The 21,682-nt window shown below is 49.9% G+C and overlaps 2 protein-coding genes across 12 annotated transcripts; one reads left to right on the top strand and one right to left on the bottom strand.

The window, feature by feature from the left end:
• Positions 1–1,686: 1,686 nt before the first annotated feature.
• On the bottom strand, positions 1,687–20,068 carry OGG1 (8-oxoguanine DNA glycosylase). Of its 10 annotated transcripts, none has more exons than XR_004281574.1 (11): positions 19,949–20,068; positions 19,582–19,689; positions 18,892–19,139; positions 18,175–18,354; positions 16,234–16,415; positions 15,258–15,408; positions 15,071–15,120; positions 6,387–6,574; positions 5,060–5,202; positions 3,469–4,836; positions 1,687–2,025 (listed from the first exon to the last, which is right to left on the bottom strand). XR_004281574.1 is itself a non-coding variant. In XM_032326475.1 (8 exons), the coding sequence occupies exons 1-8, from the start codon at positions 20,008–20,010 to the stop codon at positions 14,700–14,702; spliced, it is 1,068 nt and encodes a 355-aa protein (XP_032182366.1). In that variant the 5' UTR covers positions 20,011–20,068; the 3' UTR covers positions 14,635–14,699. The 10 variants fall into 10 exon arrangements, 2 of the variants coding, with proteins under 2 accessions (XP_032182366.1, XP_032182390.1); XR_004281573.1 differs by having other exon boundaries at positions 3,606–4,836; XR_004281586.1 differs by having other exon boundaries at positions 3,606–4,836; positions 19,983–20,058.
• Positions 3,781–14,522, top strand: CAMK1 (calcium/calmodulin dependent protein kinase I). Of its 2 annotated transcripts, XM_032326443.1 has the most exons (12): positions 3,781–3,886; positions 6,189–6,303; positions 8,264–8,395; positions 9,608–9,682; positions 9,769–9,907; positions 10,724–10,850; positions 10,945–11,020; positions 11,696–11,808; positions 12,404–12,482; positions 12,578–12,665; positions 14,025–14,142; positions 14,247–14,522. In XM_032326443.1, the coding sequence occupies exons 2-12, from the start codon at positions 6,221–6,223 to the stop codon at positions 14,327–14,329; spliced, it is 1,113 nt and encodes a 370-aa protein (XP_032182334.1). In that variant the 5' UTR covers positions 3,781–3,886; positions 6,189–6,220; the 3' UTR covers positions 14,330–14,522. The 2 variants fall into 2 exon arrangements, with proteins under 2 accessions (XP_032182334.1, XP_032182323.1); XM_032326432.1 differs by having other exon boundaries at positions 14,025–14,522.
• Positions 20,069–21,682: the final 1,614 nt, after the last annotated feature.

Here is a 21,682-nt window from a genome sequence, read left to right as displayed (position 1 = left end):
CCTTAAGTTAGTTCCCAGAAGAGGAATGTCTGGGTCAAAAGGCCTGGACATTCAATTAAGCATCTGCCTTTAGCTCAGGTCATGATCCTAGGGTCCTGAGATCGAGTCCCACATCAGGCTTCCTGCTTAGTGGGGAGTCTGCTTCTCTCTCTACCCCTCCACTCTTGCTTGTGATCTCTCTCTCTCTTAAATAAATAAATAAAATCTTAAAAAAAAAAAAAAGATCTGGGCATTATTTAAGTCTTTGGTGCATGTTGCCAAATGGCTTTCCAAAAAATTTTAGCAAGTCGTTTTTCCACCAGATATGTAAAAGTATCTGTTGCTCACATGGACAACAGTCTTGTGTCACCAGTTTTTTAAACTTCAAAATCAAAAAGCTATAAATGGCCTTTTTTTTAAGAAAGGCAGACTGCCATGTGCAGCACCTCATTTTGGATGTGTCTGGAGTCTTGGAAGCTTGACTACCCGATGTTCTCCTACAAATGGACCTTAAGAGCTTGTTATAGCAGAGGAGGTTATAAAAGGGGAGCACAGCTACTTGTATACCCTTGACTGAAGAATAGTCCTCTCCTCTATCGGGGAAGATCATCCTCTTCCACCGAGCACGCAGTTTCGGGAGGGACGCACATGGAGCGGTGAGGGAGGAAGGGGACACCCGCCTAGCCAGCCAGATCAACCCTGGCAATCAATGGGGTGACAGATGTCACAGCCAGATCACCCTCACAAACTATAAATGGCCTTTTAGTTTGCACTGCTTTGATTACTCCTGTGAGGTGGAAAATGTCCCGTGTTTATTGTGTTTTATCTCTCTCCACTGACTAGTTATTGGGTCCTTAGTCTGTTATCAACGTTAGGCGTTCTTCACATAATAGAAGAATTAACCCATTGTCTGTAAGACATTTTCCTAGTCTGAAGTTTGCCTTTTAATGCTGGGTATGATTTTGGAGTAGGATAGGTTTTTGGGGGTTTGTTTCTAACAATAGAAGTTAAAGAATGTTTTTGTTTTGTAAATAACCCTGTCCATCTTTTCCATAAGAATTTTTCCATTTTTGGGTACCTGGGTAGCTCAGTGGGTTAAGCAGCTGCCTTCAGCTCAGGTTGTGATCCCAGGGTCCTGGGATTGAGCCCCCTAACCCCCACCCCCACATCGGTCTCCCCACTCAACAGGGAGTGTGCTTGTCTCTCTCCCTCTCCCTCTGCCCATCCCCCTGTTCCTGGTCACTCTCTCAAATAAATAAAAATCTTAAAAAAAAAAAATAAGAAGAATTCTTTCATTTTCTCTAATCTTAAAAAACCATTCACAGAAAACCTCCAGTGTCAGGTTCGAGAACTGATGGAGATGTCTGAGCTTTTTGTCATCTTTTTAATAACAAAGGGGACCTAAAAAGAATTATTTCTTTTTTCCTTCATACATTTGACTTTTCTTGACTTTTTTAGTACCTTAAAATATGCTCTTTGGGAGTGGGTACTCTGGTAGGAAATGTGAATATGTATATGTGTCCCAAAAAGTCTGGAGAAATATGTACCAAAAATACTAATATTGGTTATTTCCAGTTGATGGGAGTAGGGCTGGGATGAATTCGTTATTCAAAGGGTGTCCGGCACCCTTATTTCCTTTCGGCAACATATCGTTCTTCATCCCACAGTGTGGCTGCCCATGGCAGTACATTTGCCTAATATAGTATCTCATTTCCTTGGCAATAGTTTATTTGGGGCCAAGCAGTAGGCATGTTACTCTAACACAACTCGTCAGAGTCCTTCCCTGAGACTGATACATGAAACTGGGTATAGCTCTCATGCTGGGTTCATTTGGAAAGCTGGGTCTGCCTCACATCACGTTTTCTGCCAGGCAGAGTGATCACCCTGCAGTAGAAGGGAAGCCAACGTGCAGAGAAATCGAGACAAGGAGAGATGCAAGAAAGCAAATCCTATGCCAAGATCCTGATCCATGATGTTCTTCCTTCAGTCTTGCAATCAGCTGCTGGAGTCACAGTTCCTCTCTGATGAAGGCTGGGATTCTGTTACCTGGCAAGTGAAAAGAATCTGATTAGTGACAAGGATGGTCTTTGAGTGTTTTTAGTATCGGACGTAATTATTGGTTTAGTAGAGATATTCTTTTAAAGAGACAGAGAATTTATTTGTTTAAAAAAGAAAAGTATAAGTGCCCTCGGACATGATCAAAAGCAGGCAAAATGTAAAACAGAGCATAACAGTTGTACGAGTCCTCAGGACAGAGGCCACTTTATCACCTCAGGAATGTTGTCATTGAGATAGACAGGAATTTGTGGTGAAACAATTCTAGCTCAATGGGTTGGTACTGGGAAGAGTAGGGGCTCAGCCCTGGGCAGGAAATATGATTTTCCATGAACTAGGAAGTCTGAGATACTGAGATTCAGGGGAGGGAAATTGCCTCTTAGTCCCTTGCCTCTGGACAAATCAGGTCCCTTCTCAGAGACTCAGTTTACACTAAGTCTAGCTCTCATATTTGAACCCCTACAATATTCCAGACACTTCACATTCATTATCTCATAGAATTCTCAGGAGAATTCTGAGTTGGTCATCAATATTCCCATATTCCAGATGAAAAAATGGAGTCTCAGAGAAGTGAAGTGTGACTCAGGTAAGTCAGTCTTTAAAGCCTTTCTAGGAACCTCAGCCATCATCATCTCCCTGTAAAATGGGCATAATACAACCACCACCCCTTGGGATCTAGTCCCAAGGATAAAAGAGGTAAAAAGCCAATGGAAATTGAGTTAGGGTAAGCACTGTTCTTTTCCCGTGTCCCTCTGAAAGATGCAGAAATTTGGGCAGTGGGAAGTGATGGAGGTGGAGTGGGGGTCACAGCAATGTGCCTCCTCTGACTGGCCACAGTCCAGCCCAACTGCACTTCCTTTGAGTTGCTCCCCCTCTTCCCCTGCGCCAAATTTCTTCCCAAGGAAAGACTTGCGCAAGAGATCTTCGGTCAGATCCCTTGGCCCCCTGCCTGCACCCCAGGAGCAGTTTGTTCTCCCCCCCTCACCCCAAACCTGGCCCCTTGCCATCAGCCCCTGGCACCCGCCCAGTCACGTGGCACTTTGGTCTTCTTTGGCCGGCTTCCTTCCGGATCCCGATTTAACTCCCACTCCTCCCAGTCCCTCAGGGCACCACACCTATTTTGAAGGGCAGGTGCAGGGGACACCGGGTCTGTTTTCCTGCCTGTCAACTGGGGCCACCTCCCTATAACTGCCTCCATTATCTTCAATATCTACTCTAGCTTTGCCCTTTCTCTACCCCTTCATCCCCCCCGCCCCCATCAGTCTCCAGAGCCCTTTTGAGGGCCTAATTCCCTTCTGGGCAGTGAGGGAAAGGGGCGGGGGTGAGTGGGAATAGGGAGAAAAAGCCCAAGATTCCCAAGGGAGCTCCCAGAACTGGTCTGAAACTCCCAAAGATGACTGGGCGGAACCCGCCAGACTCTGACATCACACAAACCTGGCCTCGAATTCGATTTGGCCTCTGACCACTTGCTGATTTTGAATCCTTCATCTCTCAGGGCTTCAGTTGCCCCTCTGTGCAGTGGGGGCCCCAGGAGAGAGGAGGGGAGGGAAGAGTCCAGAAGAGGACCTGACCTGAACTACGGGGTTCCTCCTCAACCACCGCGCCCCTTCCCCAGCCCGGGAGCGCCGCGGAGCCTCCCAGTCCCTCGTCCGTCCGCCGCAGGCTCCTCCTCCACTGACATCAGAGCCGCAGGCGGGCGGAGGGGGCCAGCAGAGCCCGAGCCGAACCCCAGCTAGAGAGCGGGCGGGCTGGCGAGTCAGGAGCGGCGCGGCGGCGGTCGGCAACCAGCAGCCAGAGCTCGGCGCCAGACACCTCGGGCCTCCCAGCCAGCCCCGCGGCGGGGCAGCCGCAGGTACAGCCCAGGGGCCGCCCCATCGGTGCTCCCGGGCGCCGGGGAGGGGTGGCCAGATCCCCTCAGTCGCTGGATACCCTCCCCCAAGAATGCGAGTGGGTGCCCGGACGGGCTGGACTCTGCATGGGCAGGGCAGGAGAGGGCCTTTCTCTCCAGCCTTGACCTGAGGCCCAGCAGGTGCCAGGCGGCTGTGGGGAACCCAGAGGGTACTAGAGGAATGTGGGAAGGGTGTGTGTGTGTGTGTACACGAGCACGCGCGCGCGCGCACACACCCACACCCACGCCTGTGCTCGGCTGGGCCTGAATATGGACGGACTTGGCGTTTGGAGCTAGAGATGTGTGGCGGCTATGTTGGATTGTGCTAATATCTTAGCACTGGCATGCAGACCAGATATGGAGTTGCAGTGTAAGGGCATCTTTATGGGTGGGGGTGTCTGGGAGTCAGTGTTTTTGTTTTAAATGTGTGTCCAGGTGTTGGGCATGCTGGTATCTGGCTCAAGGGTACTAAGAGTTGAGGCTATATGATTGTGTATTGAGGGTGTCCGAAGTTAGGTGTGTAAGGAATTGGGGAGCGGTTTGGAGCACAGGAGTTTGTAGGGTATACAGAAACAGGATGGAGGGTATGAGTGAATCTGGGATGTCCGGTACATAGGTGAGGAGTGTGTGTGTGTGTGTGTGTGTGTGTGCAGGTGTGTGTTTTGGAGCGGTGTAAGAGGGAACTGTGGGAGGGATGTTTGGCTGTGAGGCTGTCTGGGGGAGTGTGTGTGTGGACATGTATGCTGATGTCTGGGTGTACATGTATGATCAGGTGTTGGGGTATCTGGGTATGGAATATACTGAATCTGGGGGCAGGTATTTTGGCTCAGAGGTAGGGTGGAGATTGGTGTGTCTGGGTGTGTCTGTGGACCTGTGAGGGCTTTATTTGCCAAGCCTCCAGGTGGGGTTTAAAACTCTGCCTCTAGGGCGCCTGGGTGGCTCAGTGGATTGGGCCGCTGCCTTCGGCTCGGGTCATGGTCTTGGGGTCCTGGGATCGAGTCCCGCATCGGGCTCTCTGCTCGGCGGGGGGCCTGCTTCCCTTCCCCTCTCTCTGCCTGCCTCTCTGCCTACTTGTGATCTCTCTCTGTCAGATAAATGAATGAAATCTTAAAAAAAAAAAAAAAAAAAAAAAAAAACCTCTGCCTCTAGAACTTACCATGTCTCCTTTCCTAGAAGTTTCTTCCTCTGGGATGGGTGGTCAGGCCCCTCCTGGGAACCAGGTCCAATCCAAGGAGTGGGATCTCACACCAGGGCCTCTAGGCAGGACACCATCTCTCATCCTTCCTCAGAAGAAATAGAAAGGGAAAGTGCCTTCCTTGAGGTCACACAGCATGGTGGGCTCTGAATGGACCCCAGTCTGACTATGTGTTGGAAAGACAAGCTGAGGGGGACTCATCAAAATCCTTTGCCTTTAGCTAGCTTAGCTGGACCCCATACAATCATCATTTGGGCAGAGATGGACCCAGTCCTATCCATCACTAACCTCAGTCTCTCCATTGTCCATCTGATAAATGGGGAGAGAAAGCCCACCCTCCTACTGAGGGTGAGACAGAGGTCTCAGTGGAGAAAGGTACAGGCTGGATCAGAGTGAGAAAAAGCCAGGAGGGGACAGGCTGGGTGGTACAATTTCTCAGGCTTCTGGGACCCAAACAGGGAGCCAGGAGGGAGAGGGGGTAATAGGAGGCCTGGGGAGCTCCAGCTGTGGCTGCTGTTGCCGTGGTAACAGTGCAGAAGGAGCTATTTAAAAACGTGGCTGAGATATTGCTGGAAGCCCAGGCTGCCGGAAACCTGATTTCCGAGAGGCTGGGTGGGAGAAGAAAGAGGAAGGAGAGGAGACACCCCAGCAATTCCCAAGGTGGGGCTGAGACATTGCTGGTTCTGAGGATAGGAGGACCCTCCAGGACCATGTGCTTCTACAGTCTGCTCTGGGGGTCTTCTCTGCTGTCCTCCTGGGAGTCAGTGTCAGCCTGAGTGTTTGGATTTGGAGAGGGAGAAACTGGGAGGCAGGCTGAATAAATGAATGAATGAATGACTTTGTTGAAAAAAGACTTCTGCTGCCACCTTGAAGGATTTTCCTCTAGGCATGAGGACTTTGGGAGGAACAAATGACTGGTGAATGAATGAATCTGCTGAATAACTTTGTCAAATGAATGAACCAAGGAATGAATAAATGCAGGCTGAATGACCGAATGGGGCCTCAGTTCCCCAAGTTCCAACATGGAAGGCTGGGCCCTACTGAGTCTTTTCCCTCCATTCCCCTTCTTAGGAGCCCTGGCTGTGGCCAGGGGGCAGTGGGCCATGCCGGGGGCAGTGGACGGCCCCAGCTGGAAGCAGGTGGAGGACATTAGGGACATTTACGACTTCCGTGATGTTCTGGGAACGTGAGTCTCTGGGCATGTGGTGGGGCAGAGGGTGGATGGGGAGGCTGTCCCTGAGCTGGGGTGTGGGTTGGGAAGGTTCTTACTCTTGGGACTGGCTGGCTGGGGAAGCTGAATCCAGGGTGGTACTTCCTCTGGTCAGTTGATCACTGCTTCCTGTTTCCTAGAGTTCCAGCCCCGTGGCAGACTTGCCATAGCCCAGTCTGGCCCATCTTTTCACTTCTGGCCAACAGTGGGTGGAACAGACACTGCTCTTGGTGGCAGCTCTGGGTTCCTGTGAAGAGAACAAAGTAGGGGAGAATGAAGGGGCTCTTTTGGCCAAGAGCTGGGGGTTTTGGCCTAGGTTTAGGAACTGATGCTGGGCATGGCTCTCTTCTCAGTGGTGGGAACCCAGAAATAACTCAAACCTGATCTCTGCCCCTCAAGTTGATCCTTAACATGTGAGGGAAACATACCCAGGGAAAATGACAGCAGGGTGTAGGGTGCACTTCCATTAGAGTCAGGAATGAGGACTTTGTAGAGCCCAGAATGCTGGCTTCTGCCTGGAGAAACCTTTCTGGAGAAGCGGGTGTTCGAGTTAGGGACTGAAGGATAAGCAGAAATGCACTTGTCAGACAGGGAGAAGAGCATTCCAGGCAGAAGGAAGAGCATAGGCAAAGGCTGAGAAGCAGGCTATGTGCAGAAAGAGGTTAACAATGATACAGCTTATAATCAGATGCTGGGGGAACAGTGGAAGAGGTGGCTGAGAAGAGAGCACAGGTCATGTAAGGCCTTGAAAGCCAAGCTATCTCATGAGCCATAGGAAGGCATTTAAGACATTTTCACAGGCTTGCAATTTAGGATGGTTACTCTGGCCAAAGCATGGAGGATAAATTGGAGAAGAACAAGACTGGAAACCAGCAATAAGGCTACCACAGTCACTAGGTTGTTGTTGTTGTTTTTAAGATTTTATTTATTTATTTGAGAGAGAGAGAGCACAAACTGGGGGAGAGGCGGAGGGAGAAGTAGGCTCCCCATGGAGCAGGGAGCCTGACACAGGGCTTGACCCCAAGAAACCGAGACCACAACCCGAGCCAAAGGCGATGCCCAGCCAACTGAACCACACAGGCACCCCCACAGTCACTAGTTATTCTGATTATTGAGATTTCACCACGAGAGATTCTTTTGACCTATGACTTCCTCTTATCCTAGAGAAAGCACAAAGTCCTAGAAAAAATACTCCAATAAATCCTCCTTATCAGTGCTCAAATGCAAATGAGTTTGTTCTTTTCTAAGAGCTTGTTGTAAAATATTGCTTCTCAAATTTCAGTGATCATACAGATTATCTGAAGATCTTGTTAAAATGCAGATTCTAATTTAGTGGGTCTGGGTTTGAGGCCTGAGATTCTGCACTTCTAAAAAGTTCCCAAGTGATGCTGATGGTTCTTCAAGGTTATAAAAGGTGTTAATAAACCATGACTCAAGTTGACTGTAGCAGAAAAAGAAATGAATCAATTATGTATAAATCAAAAAGCCGAGGGCATAAATGTCAGGCATAGCTGGATTCAGAGACTCACATGATGTTATCAGGAAATTGTCATCAGGAATTTCTTAGCTCTGATTTCCTTTGTGTTACCTTCATTCTCAAGCAGGCTCTTCTCAAGCAGTGGCAAAGATAACCACCATTAACTCTAGGCTCGCATTTTACCAGCTTGGCAGGAAAGAGCAGCTCATTCTCAAAGTACCAGGCATCTGGCTTGCATCACAAGACCCAATTACTGTGACCAGGGATAGACTACACTGAATGGCTGGACCTGGGAAATGTGACCACCACACAGACCAGGGGGTGGAAGAGTGATGGAGGGAGGTTTGTCCCACATCCTTCTGTTCACAGGTGGTCACCTAACCCATCGGGGTATGGAGGAGGGGCTGAAGGGAACTTAAGGTTCCAGTTCCCCAGCTCATGAATACACTCTCTCTGCAGGGGGGCCTTCTCAGAGGTAATCCTGGCAGAAGATAAGAGAACACACAAGCTGGTGGCCATCAAATGCATCGCCAAGAAGGCTCTGGAGGGCAAGGAGGGGAGCATGGAGAATGAGATCGCTGTCCTGCACAAGTGCGTAGGCCACAGGGTTTCTGCCTAGGGTGACCCTGCCTTGACTCCTCCCATTCTCTTCCTACCTCTGCTTTGGGCATATCTTCTAACCTGTGAGCCTCAAATTGCTCATTTATAAAATGGGGTAATCTCCACTTGGTAGGGCCGTGGGGAGCATTAGAGGCTCCTTTATTTCATGTGTCTGGTGCAGCAGCTAACATGACAAATGTGACTGAAATGCCACAGCTTATTTAGAATGGTTTAATCTGTTCAGTCAGATCTAAAAGCCAATCCTTGAATGTGGCTCGAAATAACGTATCTCAACTGATGCTATGTATCATAGACCTACCTCCAGTTCCCCCCATATATTAAAGCCACTCCGGAAGTTTAAAAATGCCTGTCTCACGATCCCTTGACTAAATAACCAACTGGTCTATGATTTGCTCACCCTAATGTGAAACCTGCTGCCCTCATTGGAAAGCTTATAGAGAATCTTCACTTCCACCCTCTCCCCTGAGCTTTCCAACGACGGTGGGCAGGGATGAAATGATCAGTTCCACTACTGGGTGGGGGAAGGGGACTGAGGCCCAGGGAGGGTAAGGGATTTGCCCAAGGTCACACAACAACTTTGTGGTGGCAGAGCCATGGCTTCTGTCAAGCTCAGTCACCATCATTGGTTCATTTACCAAGCATTCACCGTGTACCAGGCATTGTGCTGAGATTCTTTCTTATATTTTTTATGTGATCCTTAGCCCAACTCTTTGAGATCATTGGCTTCATATTAAGAGATGAGGAACCTGAGGCTTAATATTCAGTGAATAAGTGAGCACTTACTCTACACCAGGTGTGGCAGGAACAATGGTAAGATAAAGCCCCTGGTTTCCCAGAACTGGTGTTCTGGTGGCAGAGGCTGACAGACTTATAAACACAAAAATATTTTAAAATTGTGTATTGAACAGTGCTGAGAGGTAAGAAGATTTGTCCCCAAATAGCATGCACTAGAGGCAGGTGAGACCCAGCCTGATGGGTCCGAGGTCAGGGCCCAGTGTTTGTTTATCTCTGTGCTCGCCTACCTTCCATTCTATCAATAAATTGTGGTAAATTGGCTTTTCCTTTTGGGACCCAGAACTCTGGTTTGTCCTGCCCAGGTCTGCAGTGGTGGTTCTTCAAGGTGAGGGGAGGAAAGTAGCTGAGCTGTCCTCAGCTCTGAACTATCTCATTTCTCCTTTTCAGGATCAAGCACCCCAACATTGTAGCCCTGAATGACATCTATGAGAGTGGGGGTCACCTCTACCTCATCATGCAGCTGTGAGTGGCTTCACCCCTTGCTCACACCTCTCCCTGCTGCCCCTCCCTAGCCTCTGTGGCCAGACTGCCCTTTCCCCTGGCTGTAGGGTGTCCGGCGGGGAGCTGTTTGACCGCATTGTGGAGAAAGGCTTCTACACGGAGCGGGATGCCAGCCGCCTCATCTTCCAGGTGCTGGATGCCGTCAAGTACCTACATGATCTGGGCATTGTACACAGAGACCTCAAGGTGGGCTGGGAGGGTGTGTGGTGAGCTGCGGTGCCGGGGGGGCCTCCACAAACCCCTCACTGTACAGCCTGGGGCAACTCTTAGCCCCTCCCTGAGCTCTGGCCTCCCATCTGCAAAATATACCCAGTAAACCCTAAACTGCCTCCTCCACTTCCCTTTCCAGTCTGGACACTCAAATGGATACAGAGGTGAATGGTGCTAGTATTTAATTCATAAACATCTAGGTCTTTTTCTCATAATAAAAGCCCCCTTGCTCTTTGTGGAAAACTTGGAGGGGACAGCAAAACATGAAGAAGGAAGCCTGAAATCCTACACCTCAGAGACTATGATGGATTCACATTTTGTACTACAACTCCTTCGGTCTAGAAAAGTGCTGGTGTGAGACAGATCTGGGCTTGAATTCTGTCCCTAGGTTCTCAGGCAAGTCACTTTGCCTCTCAAGCCATCAGTTTTCTCATCTATAACGTGGGATTTTTCAGACTGGCCTGACAGGCATGTGGTAAGGATAAAATGAAAGCAAGCATTAGCACAGGATCTGGCACACAGTATGTCCTCAAAAATCCTTTAGGGCTTCACAATATAAACGTGAAGTTTATAGAAATTTCCCTCTCTCATTCCCAAGGCCCTTGTCCTTTCTGGTACTTTTAACCTCCTTAAGAACTTCCTTGAGTTTCATGTGCCTTCAACCAAGATGGCAGTCATGAGGCCCAGGGGCTCTTGTGAGGCTCCAGTTTCTGAGATGTGGTGCTTGGGGAGGCAGAAGGTTCTGCCAGTCTCTGGCTATCTCTGCCTCTTCCTTTCCCTCCCCCTTCCAAGCCAGAGAATCTGTTGTACTACAGCCTGGATGAAGACTCCAAGATCATGATCTCCGATTTCGGTCTCTCCAAGATGGAGGACCCTGGCAGTGTGCTCTCCACAGCCTGTGGAACCCCGGGATACGTGGGTATGGAGCATCCTAGGCTGGGGCCATGGGTAGGGGAGGAATTGGGAGCTGTGGGGCAGAGATTTGTCACCACCATGTCCCTTTCCCTCCATAGCCCCTGAGGTCCTGGCCCAGAAGCCCTACAGCAAGGCCGTGGATTGCTGGTCCATTGGGGTCATCGCCTACATTCTGTGAGTGGGGACTTGGCCCTTGGGGCATGTGGCTCCAGCATTCTCCTCTCCCCTACTTTGCTCTCTTCCTCCTCTCTGCTATTTCTTCCTTCCTGCCATCCATGTTTATATCTACCAACTAATGAGGAAGATTACTTCATTCAATACATGCCATGTTTCTGGCAGTATGCTAAGCACTGGGGATTTAGCAGAGAACAAAACAAAATGCCTGCCCTGAGGGAGCAAAAACTCTAGTAGGGGAAATAGATAATAAACAAGTAAATAAATCCATAAAATAATGTCAGGTAATAAACATGAAGAAAAATCATGCAGGGTAGGGAGAAGGGGATGGATGCCATTTTAGATAAGGAGGTCAGGAAAGTCCTTTCTTAGGTGACATCTGAATAGCCTTCTAAATGAAGTGAGGGAGCCAGACATTTGAGGTGTGGGGGAAGAATGGTTTAGGCAGAAGAAACAGCAAGTGTAAAGGCGTTGAGGAAGGAAAGATGGTAGCAAATTAAGAAACAGAAAGGCTGGACAGGAATGAAAAAAATCAGAGGGGCAGATTTCCCCTCTTTGTAAAAGGGGGAACTCCTTCCTGTGGGTACTGCCTGACCTGAGACTGCCCCAAAGCTCCATCCTGGAGCCAATGAGTGCACTGGAAGTGGATATGAGGATGAGTTTCTCCCTGCCCAGGCTCTGCGGTTACCCCCCCTTCTATGACGAGAATGATGCCAAACTCTTTGAACAGATTTTGAAGGCCGAGTACGAGTTTGACTCTCCTTACTGGGACGACATCTCTGACTCTGGTATTTGAGGCTTTGCCTTCTTCCCCTGGGCCCTACCTCTGGTGCCTTTCACATCTGCTTTGGGGTCTCTTCACTGCCTGCCTGTGGTCAGATTCCCCAGCCCCAAACTAAGAGCTGTCTTTAAGATCAGACATCCCACCCCAGGTGCTTCCCTCTGCCTGGCCCCTGGTCTGAGAAGCTTGAAGGCATGCGTTCATTCAGCCTTCAAAAATAGCATTTTTGAAAATACCTCATCCATTGACTTCCTATCACCTAAAACACCATCATAAAGGTTTTCATCTGTCCTTTTGTGCCTCCTATTAGGAGGCAAACTTGTGAAGCCATGATCAGTCACTTCTACATCAGTGTGAATACACTGAGTAGAATCTTCTTTAAGAGCAAGTTTTTCATAAGAGAAAAAGGAAAGAGCTGGAAGGCTGTGGTGGGCGGGGGGCTTAGAGAAAGAGTACAAGTAGGGTCGGGTGGTGCATGGACAGATCTGGCCTCTTGTCTTGCTGAAATGCCAAGCCAGACCTGAGGGGGTGGGCTTTGTCTTGGGGGTGTCCACAGGCACCACCATGCTGTTTTTGTCTTTGCTCTTGTCTTGGGGGCTCAGCCAAAGACTTCATCCGACACTTGATGGAGAAAGATCCAGAAAAAAGGTTCACCTGTGAACAAGCCTTGCAGCACCCATGGTGAGAGCTCCCACAAGGTGCAAGCTGGGGTGGGGTCTGGGGGTCTCAAGCCTGCCTCTGCCTTCACAGACAACCCTCCACACACCCCATCCTAGGATTGCAGGAGATACGGCTCTAGATAAGAATATTCACCAGTCAGTGAGCGAGCAGATCAAGAAGAACTTTGCCAAGAGCAAATGGAAGGTGAGCACACGTTCCTGATCCTGGATCCCAGCCTCCCCAGGCCTCCTCCCCACCCTACTCCAGACCTCAGATCCCATAGCACCTAACATCAAGTCAAGCACACAGTAACTGCTCAGGGATGCTTACTAAAGAACCTCGTTCATTCCTTCACTCATTCACTCAAGGCTCCCTGACACCTACTCTATCCCAGTGAGAGGCCCTGACCTCCAGGTCTAAAGGGAGAACAGTATAACTCTTAGGGACACCTGCTCCAATCTATGGGTCCTAGAAGAGGCGTAGGGGTGCTGATGGCCTGACAGACCTATCAGACTCGACAGCTGAGTAGGAATTAGCCAGGTACAGATAATCAGGTCTGAGGCAGAGGGAACTGGCATACCACAGGCCAGGGGCAAGAGAGAGAGAATGTGGCCATTCAGGGAAGTGCAAGTGTTCAGTAAGCCCGGAGGGACTCGAGGGGCTGTGGGAGGGAGCCCAGGTTGGAAATGCAGGTAGAGGCCTCAAGTGCCACACAGAACAGACTCAGCCCTGAAGATACTGGGGAAGCCCCAGAAGGATTTTCAGCAGTAACCTGCCTTCCAGAAGGGGCTCTTAGGGTGCAGAGAGAGGCATGGACTCATGGCTGGGAGGCCGCAGCAGAGATGTGGGCAGGAGATGGTGAGGGCTTGGACCAGAGAACAGGGGATGGCTCAGGAGTCCTTTAGGAGGTAGAACTGACAAGAAGTGATGGTAGGAGAGATGTCGGCAGAGAGAGATGTTAAGGGCTGGCCCAATATTTTGGTTGGGGAAATGGTGAATGGTGGTACTATCACTGAGATGGGGATCCCAGGCATATACACTTGTCTTGGCAGGGGATGATTTTGGTTTTGGACATGGTGATATGAGGGATGTGCGGAACACCTTGGTGGGTATGTTAAATGGAGAATGATACACACACATGTGGGCAAATTATTCAACCTCCCTCTGCCTCAGTTTTCTCCTGTAGTAATGGTGACACTAGCAGTGCTCACCTCAAACACCTTTGTGAAGATCAAATAAATTGCTAAATAAAGTGCTTAGAACAGTGCCTGATACATAATGCTATATTAGGTGTTTGCAATGATGTGAACAGAAATTAATTATACATATAGGGTTATATATACTTGTTCACATATACACATTATATATATATGCACGTATGTCTGCATAAATATATAATACAGCTGGGTGTCATTTAATAAAGTCCTGTAGAGGTTTCAGGGGCTTTAGGCGATCAACCAGTAACACCTGAATGAAAATAACAAAACCACCACAAGAATCCCACCACTAGACCCTGTCACATGATATCCCACTCTCAGAAGTCCCTTCTCCTCCTCCCCACAGCAAGCGTTCAATGCCACGGCCGTGGTGCGGCACATGAGGAAGCTCCAGCTGGGCACCAGCCAGGAGGGGCAAGGACCAACAGCGAGCCACGGGGAGCTGCTGACACCGGCAGCTGGGGGTGAGGACCTGTCCTCTGTGGAAGGGCGTGAGTGGTCCATGAAGAGGCAGCCAGGCTGGAGTGATGGTCTGCTATGGCCAACTCGGTTCTCTCTCCCCATGTAGGGCCTGCGGCTGGCTGCTGCTGTCGAGACGGCTGCGTGGAGCCAGGCCCGGAACTGTCCCCTACATTGCCCCCACAGCTCTAGGGCCCCAGATCCAGGATCCAAACCCCTTGTGTGGGAGGCACTGGGGCAGCCTGCTCCCCTTCCCTCCCTGAATTTGAGAGTTACTCTGCCCTGCCACCTCCCCACCCCTTTCCCTATCACTCCTCCACTGCATTTTCCATACAAATGTTTCTATTTTATTGTTCTTTCTTGTAATAAAGGGAAGAGATAAAAACGTAGGTAGCTCTGTCTCTCCAGATAATCCCCACCCCACATTGCTGTGCAAATTACTGAATCTTAGAGTACCTGGCCCCTGAGGTAGTTGCAGGAAGCCCCCTTCCCAATGCAAGACTGGATGGGGGACAGCAGTGGGGAAAACTACCTGGGAACCCCATTGTGCAGTACCCCCCACCTAGACTTCTGGGTCTGTAGATCTCCTGCGCTTTGCTGGTGGCTCCTGAGCTCGGTGAGGTTGGCGCAGGTCAGCACTGAACAGTACCTGGGGGCAATGGGGAGGTTACTCTGGGGGGTCAGGGTACACGGAGTCAGGGCTGGTGGGGCTGGTGGCAGTGTGGAGAGGTATAAGAGTTCACGGGGAGCAGGGTCAGGGCAAGGGGCACCCACTGGAGTCAGGCTGGGGTGGGTGAAGAGTCCTGAAGAACCACCTGGAATGGCGGTGGTGGTGGAGGAAACGACTGGGTCAGGGCTTGGGTGAGGGTTGGGGAGAGTCCTAAGGGGTCCGGGCCAGAGGAGAAGGAGGAGGGGAAGCTACAGTGCACTTACTGCTTGTGCCCAGCCAGCATAAGGTCCCCACAGGCTCCGGAAAAAGTTTCCTATGCCAGAAGTGATAAGGTGAAATTAATTGGCCCTCCTATTCCCTATCCACAGGAGAGGGATTTTATGGAGAGGTGGGAAAAGTTTCTACCACCTCAGCCCACTACCGGCTCCCGCATCCCCCCTCTCTCCTTACCCAGTTCCTTGTTAGCCTGGGGGCTTGGACCCTTGGCCTGAGATGTGGTGGGGTGCCAGCTATAGTCACGCTGGGCGATCTGCCACATGTGGACATCTACAGGCACGGCCTGGGGCTTGTCTAGGGCCATCAAGCAGATGCAGTCAGCCACCTTTGAAAGAAAAAGAACGAGCCACAGAAGAGGAAGCCAGCAGTCTGCTTCTGGTCCCAAAGCTGGCTGTTTTCTTCTCCACTCTGAGGTTACTGTTATTTTCTATTCTCCATCAATATACACCTTCTTGTAATAACTTTAAAAATAGCTATGATGAGATTTCTACTGCACAAACATCTATGTGGGCCAGCTTCTCATCATAACCTGGGAAGAAGGGAGTACTCTATCCATTCTGTAAACAAGAGAACTGAGGTTCAGAAAGGTGAAATGACTTGGCCAAGATTACACGGCTAAGTAGAGGCAGAGCCAAGATTTACTGTTAGGCTGAAGTTCAGAGCCCATTAAAAGAAGTTTTTTAAACAAAAATCCATTTTTTTTTAAACTACAGAGAAGTATAAAGAAGAAAACAATAAATGCTCAATCCCCAATCATCTTACTGCTAGCAGACCTTATTGATATTAAACAAAAACTTTTATAAGTACATATAATTTCAAGATAAGAACAACATGAAAAGGAGAAGCATCCTTCCATTTGTCTTCCCAAAGATAACCACTATTAAGTTTCCCGTGGTTCCTTCTGGAAATTTTTGCATACATAGAGCAGTGTTTATGGGCATCTGAATGAATAGCCTTTAAAAAAAAAAGCACTCAAGGGACCATATCCTTTATATTCCTTCTGCACTTCGCATTTTCCCTAATAAAACATCTGTGTGTATCCTTTCTCCTCTTGCTCTGCATGCACCCAGCTCTGAGGCCTGCCTTGTCTCCTTCCCTGCTACTCTGTGCATGGGTGGTGAGGGTAGCTCCTATTCCCTTGGGACCTCACCTTGGTGCCCACCCCGGGCAACGTGCAGAGGGCCTTGTGGGTCTCCTCGTAGGGGGCCTTGCGCAGCTGCTGCAGCCAGGGCAGCCCGCCCTGTTCTTCTAGGATGGCTCGGGCACTGGCACTCACATAGCGGGCACGGTACCCCAGGCCCAGCGTCCTGAGCTGCACCTCTACCTCTGGCCCTTTTGGGGGTTAGGGAGAGTAGGGGTCAGTCATCTTCAAATACTTCCTGTCTTCAACCTACTGTGTGAGCTCTCTGCCCCAGAGGAATGCTTTCCCTGAGCACCTCTCTCCCACCTCATCGCCCTTTGGGAGACCCCAGGGCACTTGCTTATACAAAGGTAAGGGCTAAAGCCTGGGTTCTACCCCTCTACAAATGTTTCCTGACCACCTACTACCCAGTGTTGGGCACTGAAGCAGGGACTGAGAAGGACTTGCTGCTGTGGAGGAACTCCCCAGGTGAGTTCTTTAATCTTTCCAAAGTGCACTCACACCTATGATCTCAAATAATAACCATAATAACAATAGCTTCTATTATCAAGTGCTAGGCATCAGGTGCAGGCAAAGTGCTTTAGGTACTTTATCATGCTTTTCTCAAGGACCCTGATGACAGTATTCTTATTTAGATAATAACTGGCTCAAGAAAGGACATGCTGGAAATGGGATCTTGCACCCAGGTCTGGGAAACCAAATCCTGTGCTCTTAGACCATTAGATCACCCTGCCTCATGACTGTTTTATTCATCACTCAAACCCTTCTGGATAGAAACTCTTATTCCCATCCTACAAACAAGAGAAGCTTGGATAGGTAAATGAATGCTTTTGGTCTTATGACTACTAAACTGGAAACTGAGACCTGAGATAAAATTGCTGGGTTTGCTGTAAAGATGGGAACTTAGATTTTCTGCACAATTCTTGCATGTGAAATACTGACCTAGGTGCAGCATGTGTATTTCTCTACTTCACTCTTGTGGCAACTCTGATAGGTAGGTGCCATTATCCTGTTCCACAGATGAAAACGCTGACATAGACTGAATAACACACTCAAGGTCATATAGCTAGACATCAAGTGCCAAAGGCAGAATTCAGACCTAGGCAGTCTGTCTCCACAATGAGTGCTCTTAATGCCAAAGTACTGCATACTACATATAGTTGTGGGGTTTTGTTTTTTGGGTTTTTTTGATGAAGCACTGAACCCCTGGGGTACAAAGCGAAGACTAGTGAGGTGTTGACATTTCAGGGACAGACGGGAAGGAATTGGTGGAGTGGATCAGACTAGGCAAGGTGGTTCTGGAAGAGAACAGTGTTTGAGAAGGCAGAAAGCGGGGCACCTGGGTGGCTCAGTGGGTTAAAGCCTCTGCCTTCCGCTCGGGTCGTGATCCCAGGGTCCTGGGAGCGAGCCCTGCATCGGACTCTCTGCTTGGTGGGGAGCCTGCTTCCTCCTCTCTCTCTCTGCCTGCCTCTCTGCCTACTTGTGATCTGTCAAATAAATAAAAATCTAAAAAAAAAAAAAAAAGTGGGGTGTGTGGACCTGGCCATTCATGGACCTGTATGTACCCCTGGGGATAAAAATATATGTTTATAGGGGCGCCTGGGTGGCTCAGTGGGTTAAAGCCTCTGCCTTCGGCTCAGGTCGTGATCCCAGCGTCCTGGGATTGAGCCCCGCATCGGGCTCTCTGCTCTGGGGAGCCTGCTTCCTCCTCTCTCTCTGCCTGCCTCTCTGCCTACTTGTGATCTCTGTCAAATAAATAAAATCTTAAAAAAAAAAAAATATATATATATATATATATATATGTTTATAAAAAATAAAAAATTTAAAACCACACACGCACACAAAAAAAAGAAGGCAGAAAGCTTTGAGATGGAAGATGGTGACCAGGGGAGAACTGAAGAGACCCTGAAAGCTATTGGAGGGTCTGAGGGCTGGGACCCATCTACTCACCAGCCAGGGCCTGCAGGCTAGGGAAGCCATGGTAGGTGACATCATCAAGCTGGATGAGCCGAGGTCCAAAGGCCTCACAGAGTCGTTCTACCATGCCAGTTATGCGAGCAATGTTGTTGTTGGAGGAACAGATGAAGGAGAAAAGGCACTCGATGGGGTCCTGTTGTAGGAGTCGCACACCTGAGGAAAGGTAGGGAATAGGATACAGACCTGTTGTCAGGAGTGGCCTCTTAGATCCTAGGCACCAAAGATCTAGAAGTATCCCAAGGGAATGAGGGACAGCATTGTTAGAGAGGGGAACACCAGAGCTCTCATTCCTCACAGCATCTGTGAGGTCTGGATTAACATTACATTCCACTGATATAGAAGCCACAATGTAAACACTATGAGGATGGGGATTTGCGTCTGTTTTGTTCACTGCTATATCCCCAGTCACATAGCAGATGCTATGTAAATATTTACAGAATGAATGATGTCACCTGCCCCAGGTCACATAGCCAGGATTTGGCTCAATATCCTTGTCACTACACCGTGGTAAGCAGCAGAACAATAATAGTAATAATAATTACTGTGTCAGGCACTACTGTAAGCAAAGCTTTACATATATTAGCTCCTTTAATCCTTGTAAAATTCTATAAGGTGGATATAATCCCCATTTTATAGATGGTGAAACTGTGTAATTTAACCAAATTGCAAGAACTCCAACACTGAACTCACCTTGGAATTTCTGAGCCACCTCTTGAAAGTGGGGGTCCACGGAACTCCAATGGTGATAAAGTTGAGCCAGGCTGACATCCAGCTGGAAGTACTGGTACACAGTCTTTAGCTCTTCTGGTGTGGGTCGGCCAACCCATCCCTTGTCGCCTCGGTACACAGTACAGTAGAGCTGCTCCTCAGTCTGAGTCAGTGTCCATACCTGGTTCGCCAGCACGCCAGTCCAGTGCGCCGGGTTTTGTTCCCTCCACCTGAGTCCCCAGGCACACAGCAGCCCCGGTACTCAATTTTCCTTCTTGCACCCTTTGGGGCCCTCCCATTCTACAACAGCTTCATACACAAAACTGACTTAGGAAATGCAGAGTCATTTGATCGTCACAACACTGCACTGGCTTTTTTTTTTTTTTTTTTAAAATTAGGCTCCATATCCAGCGTGGAGCCCAGCGCAGGGTTTGAACTCACGTTCCTGAGATCAAGAACTGAGCAGAAATCAAGAGCCGTATACTTAACCGACGCGGCCACCCAGGTGCCCCTGCACTGGTTTTTTACCTCCACTTTAGAAAGGAGGTAAACAGGCTCACCACCCGTGCCTCAGTTTCCTCTTTTGTACCCTGAGGTTTCTTCCATCACCCCCAACATTCCTTTACACTCCAGACCTGCAGTGTCGAGGGTTCAGGAGTCAGGGTCACTCACCGGAAAGACTGTCCGGAAGCCAGAACCAGGTCCAGGCGCAGCTCCGAACGTGGACAGGGGATGGAGGCCCACAGTGCCGGGAAAGAAGCTAGAGTTCGATGCTCCATGCTGCACAGCATAAGTGAGCGAGCTAACAATTCCACGCCGGTCTCCCCTCACAATGGCCCCGCCCACTCGGTACCAGCTCTCCCGCGGCCAAAAGACCGCTCCCACACCTGCTACTCGCTCCTTAAGACCTCGCCCACCAAACCCAAGCTCCCAAGTTTACTTAAGGCCCGCCCAGTTTCTTTTAATTCCTCCGCTCCCCGTAGGCCCCGCCCCTTACGGTCCGCCAGGGAACCCCCAACCCTCCGCCCTTCCTCCTTACGTATCCTCCCCGGCCCCCGCCTCCTGGCGCGCACCAAGGACCTCCAGGAAGCCGCGACACATTGGGAAGCGCGCGCAAACGCACTCTTCCGGCTTCTCAGGAGGCCGACCTCACTCTCCCCGGAAGTAAGACTCAGGCCTGGTTTATTGGATCGGAGGTAGCCAATCCGCGGAGAAGAGGTGCCAATGAGAACAGGGTGTGGTGGCGGGTGGGCGGGCCTCTCCGAGGCGCGGCAGCGGTTGGCGCGCGCTGGGCTCGCTGCCCGCTTTCGGCCTTTGCTCTGTGGATGTGTGCGCTCGGCAAGCCAGGGTGTCCAATCTCCGCGCCCCGCGGACCGGTCGCAGAATGCGCCCTCGGGCCCCATCCTCACGGCCAGATCTCCTCAGAGCCCCGTGGTTTCTTGCCCGCCCGCAGAGCCAAATCCTGTCCCTCACCGTCCTCAGAAAGCCTTTCTCCACCGAGCTTCTCCAGTCAGATATTCGCTCTCTTGACCGAGAATCGACCCGAACACAGCTCGGGCCCTGCGAGGCCCCGTGAGGCGTCTCCACAGCGTCTGTCGCCTGCGGATTCTGTCTTCGCACTCGCCGTCTGGGCCGCTCCCCTCCAAAAGGCCTCACGGAGCCTCGACTCCGCAGGCCTCCCCACAGACTTCACTCCGTCAGAGGCCGGGCTCCTCGGACTGCCGCGCCCTGGCCGCAGCCCGCCGGCGGCGCCTCCCAGCTGCTCCCTTCAGTCCTTCAGCAGCACACCGTCATGTCACACTCGTGCCCAGTGGGGTCTGTGGCCCTCAGGTGGCCTGTCTGCCTCGCCCAGTTTCCAGGGCTGGCTGCCTGGGCCGAGGAAAAATGTTTTAAGTCATTTCTTCCTTGCAGAGGAAGACCTGAGCAAGGAGCTAGGAGGAACTTTTATCTGGGCCACTTTTTACCTTGTAGTGCAGTGATTGGGAGTTACTTTGTCTGAGTGAATAGACTGCAGATTCCTCAAGGGCAAGATCTGCAGCTGACTTCTTTGTGTCCCACCCACAGTACCTGGTAGGGAGCACCAGAAGCATGGTTATCATCAAATGGTATTTTTGTCTGCTCCACTCCTCAACAGCTGCAGCGCCCTTTGGGCAACTACCGCCTGTGCCTGTCTCCTCTCTAGACAGTCCAGCCCACAGGTGCCTAGCACTTGGAAGGCAATCGTTCAATAACTGTCTGAATCTGTAAAGGGGGTGCCAAGGTTGAGAATGAGTGAAGAACAATCCTCTACAGGCCTGCTCTGGGTGAAGGTCACAGCTGAAGTGACTCTGAAACACTTGGGACTATTGTACTGGCAAAAGACTTTGAAGCATCTGAAGTTGATGAAGGGATGGGCAGTATAGACTCTTCCTCCAACAGTTCATACTTGTTAAAGAGCCAGCTTGGCAGACAAATAACCTGAGTTCATTTCTAGCTCTGCGACTTCCTAGTTGTGGAAATTTAGGCAAGTTACTTAGTTTTTCTTAACCTTAGTGTCCTTGTGGAGATAAACATCCTATTATTAACTTGCCCCAGAGTTACTGCAAAGATTACATGAAATTATTTATCTAAAAATGCTTAGAACAAGGCCTGCCACTCAGTTAAGTGCCTCGGAAATGGGAGCTGTTATATTCTCTCTGTTGTTGTCTTACAAATGCAGCAGGCACAGCAACCAGCAACCTCTCGAGCCCAATTATTTACCATTCCTGGGGGACGAAGCTTCCCTTTTTATCCC

This window comes from Mustela erminea, chromosome 1 (genome assembly GCF_009829155.1).
Source record: "Mustela erminea isolate mMusErm1 chromosome 1, mMusErm1.Pri, whole genome shotgun sequence".
Lineage (NCBI taxonomy): Eukaryota > Metazoa > Chordata > Mammalia > Carnivora > Mustelidae > Mustela > Mustela erminea.
This window is presented reverse-complemented; position numbering and strand designations above follow the sequence as displayed.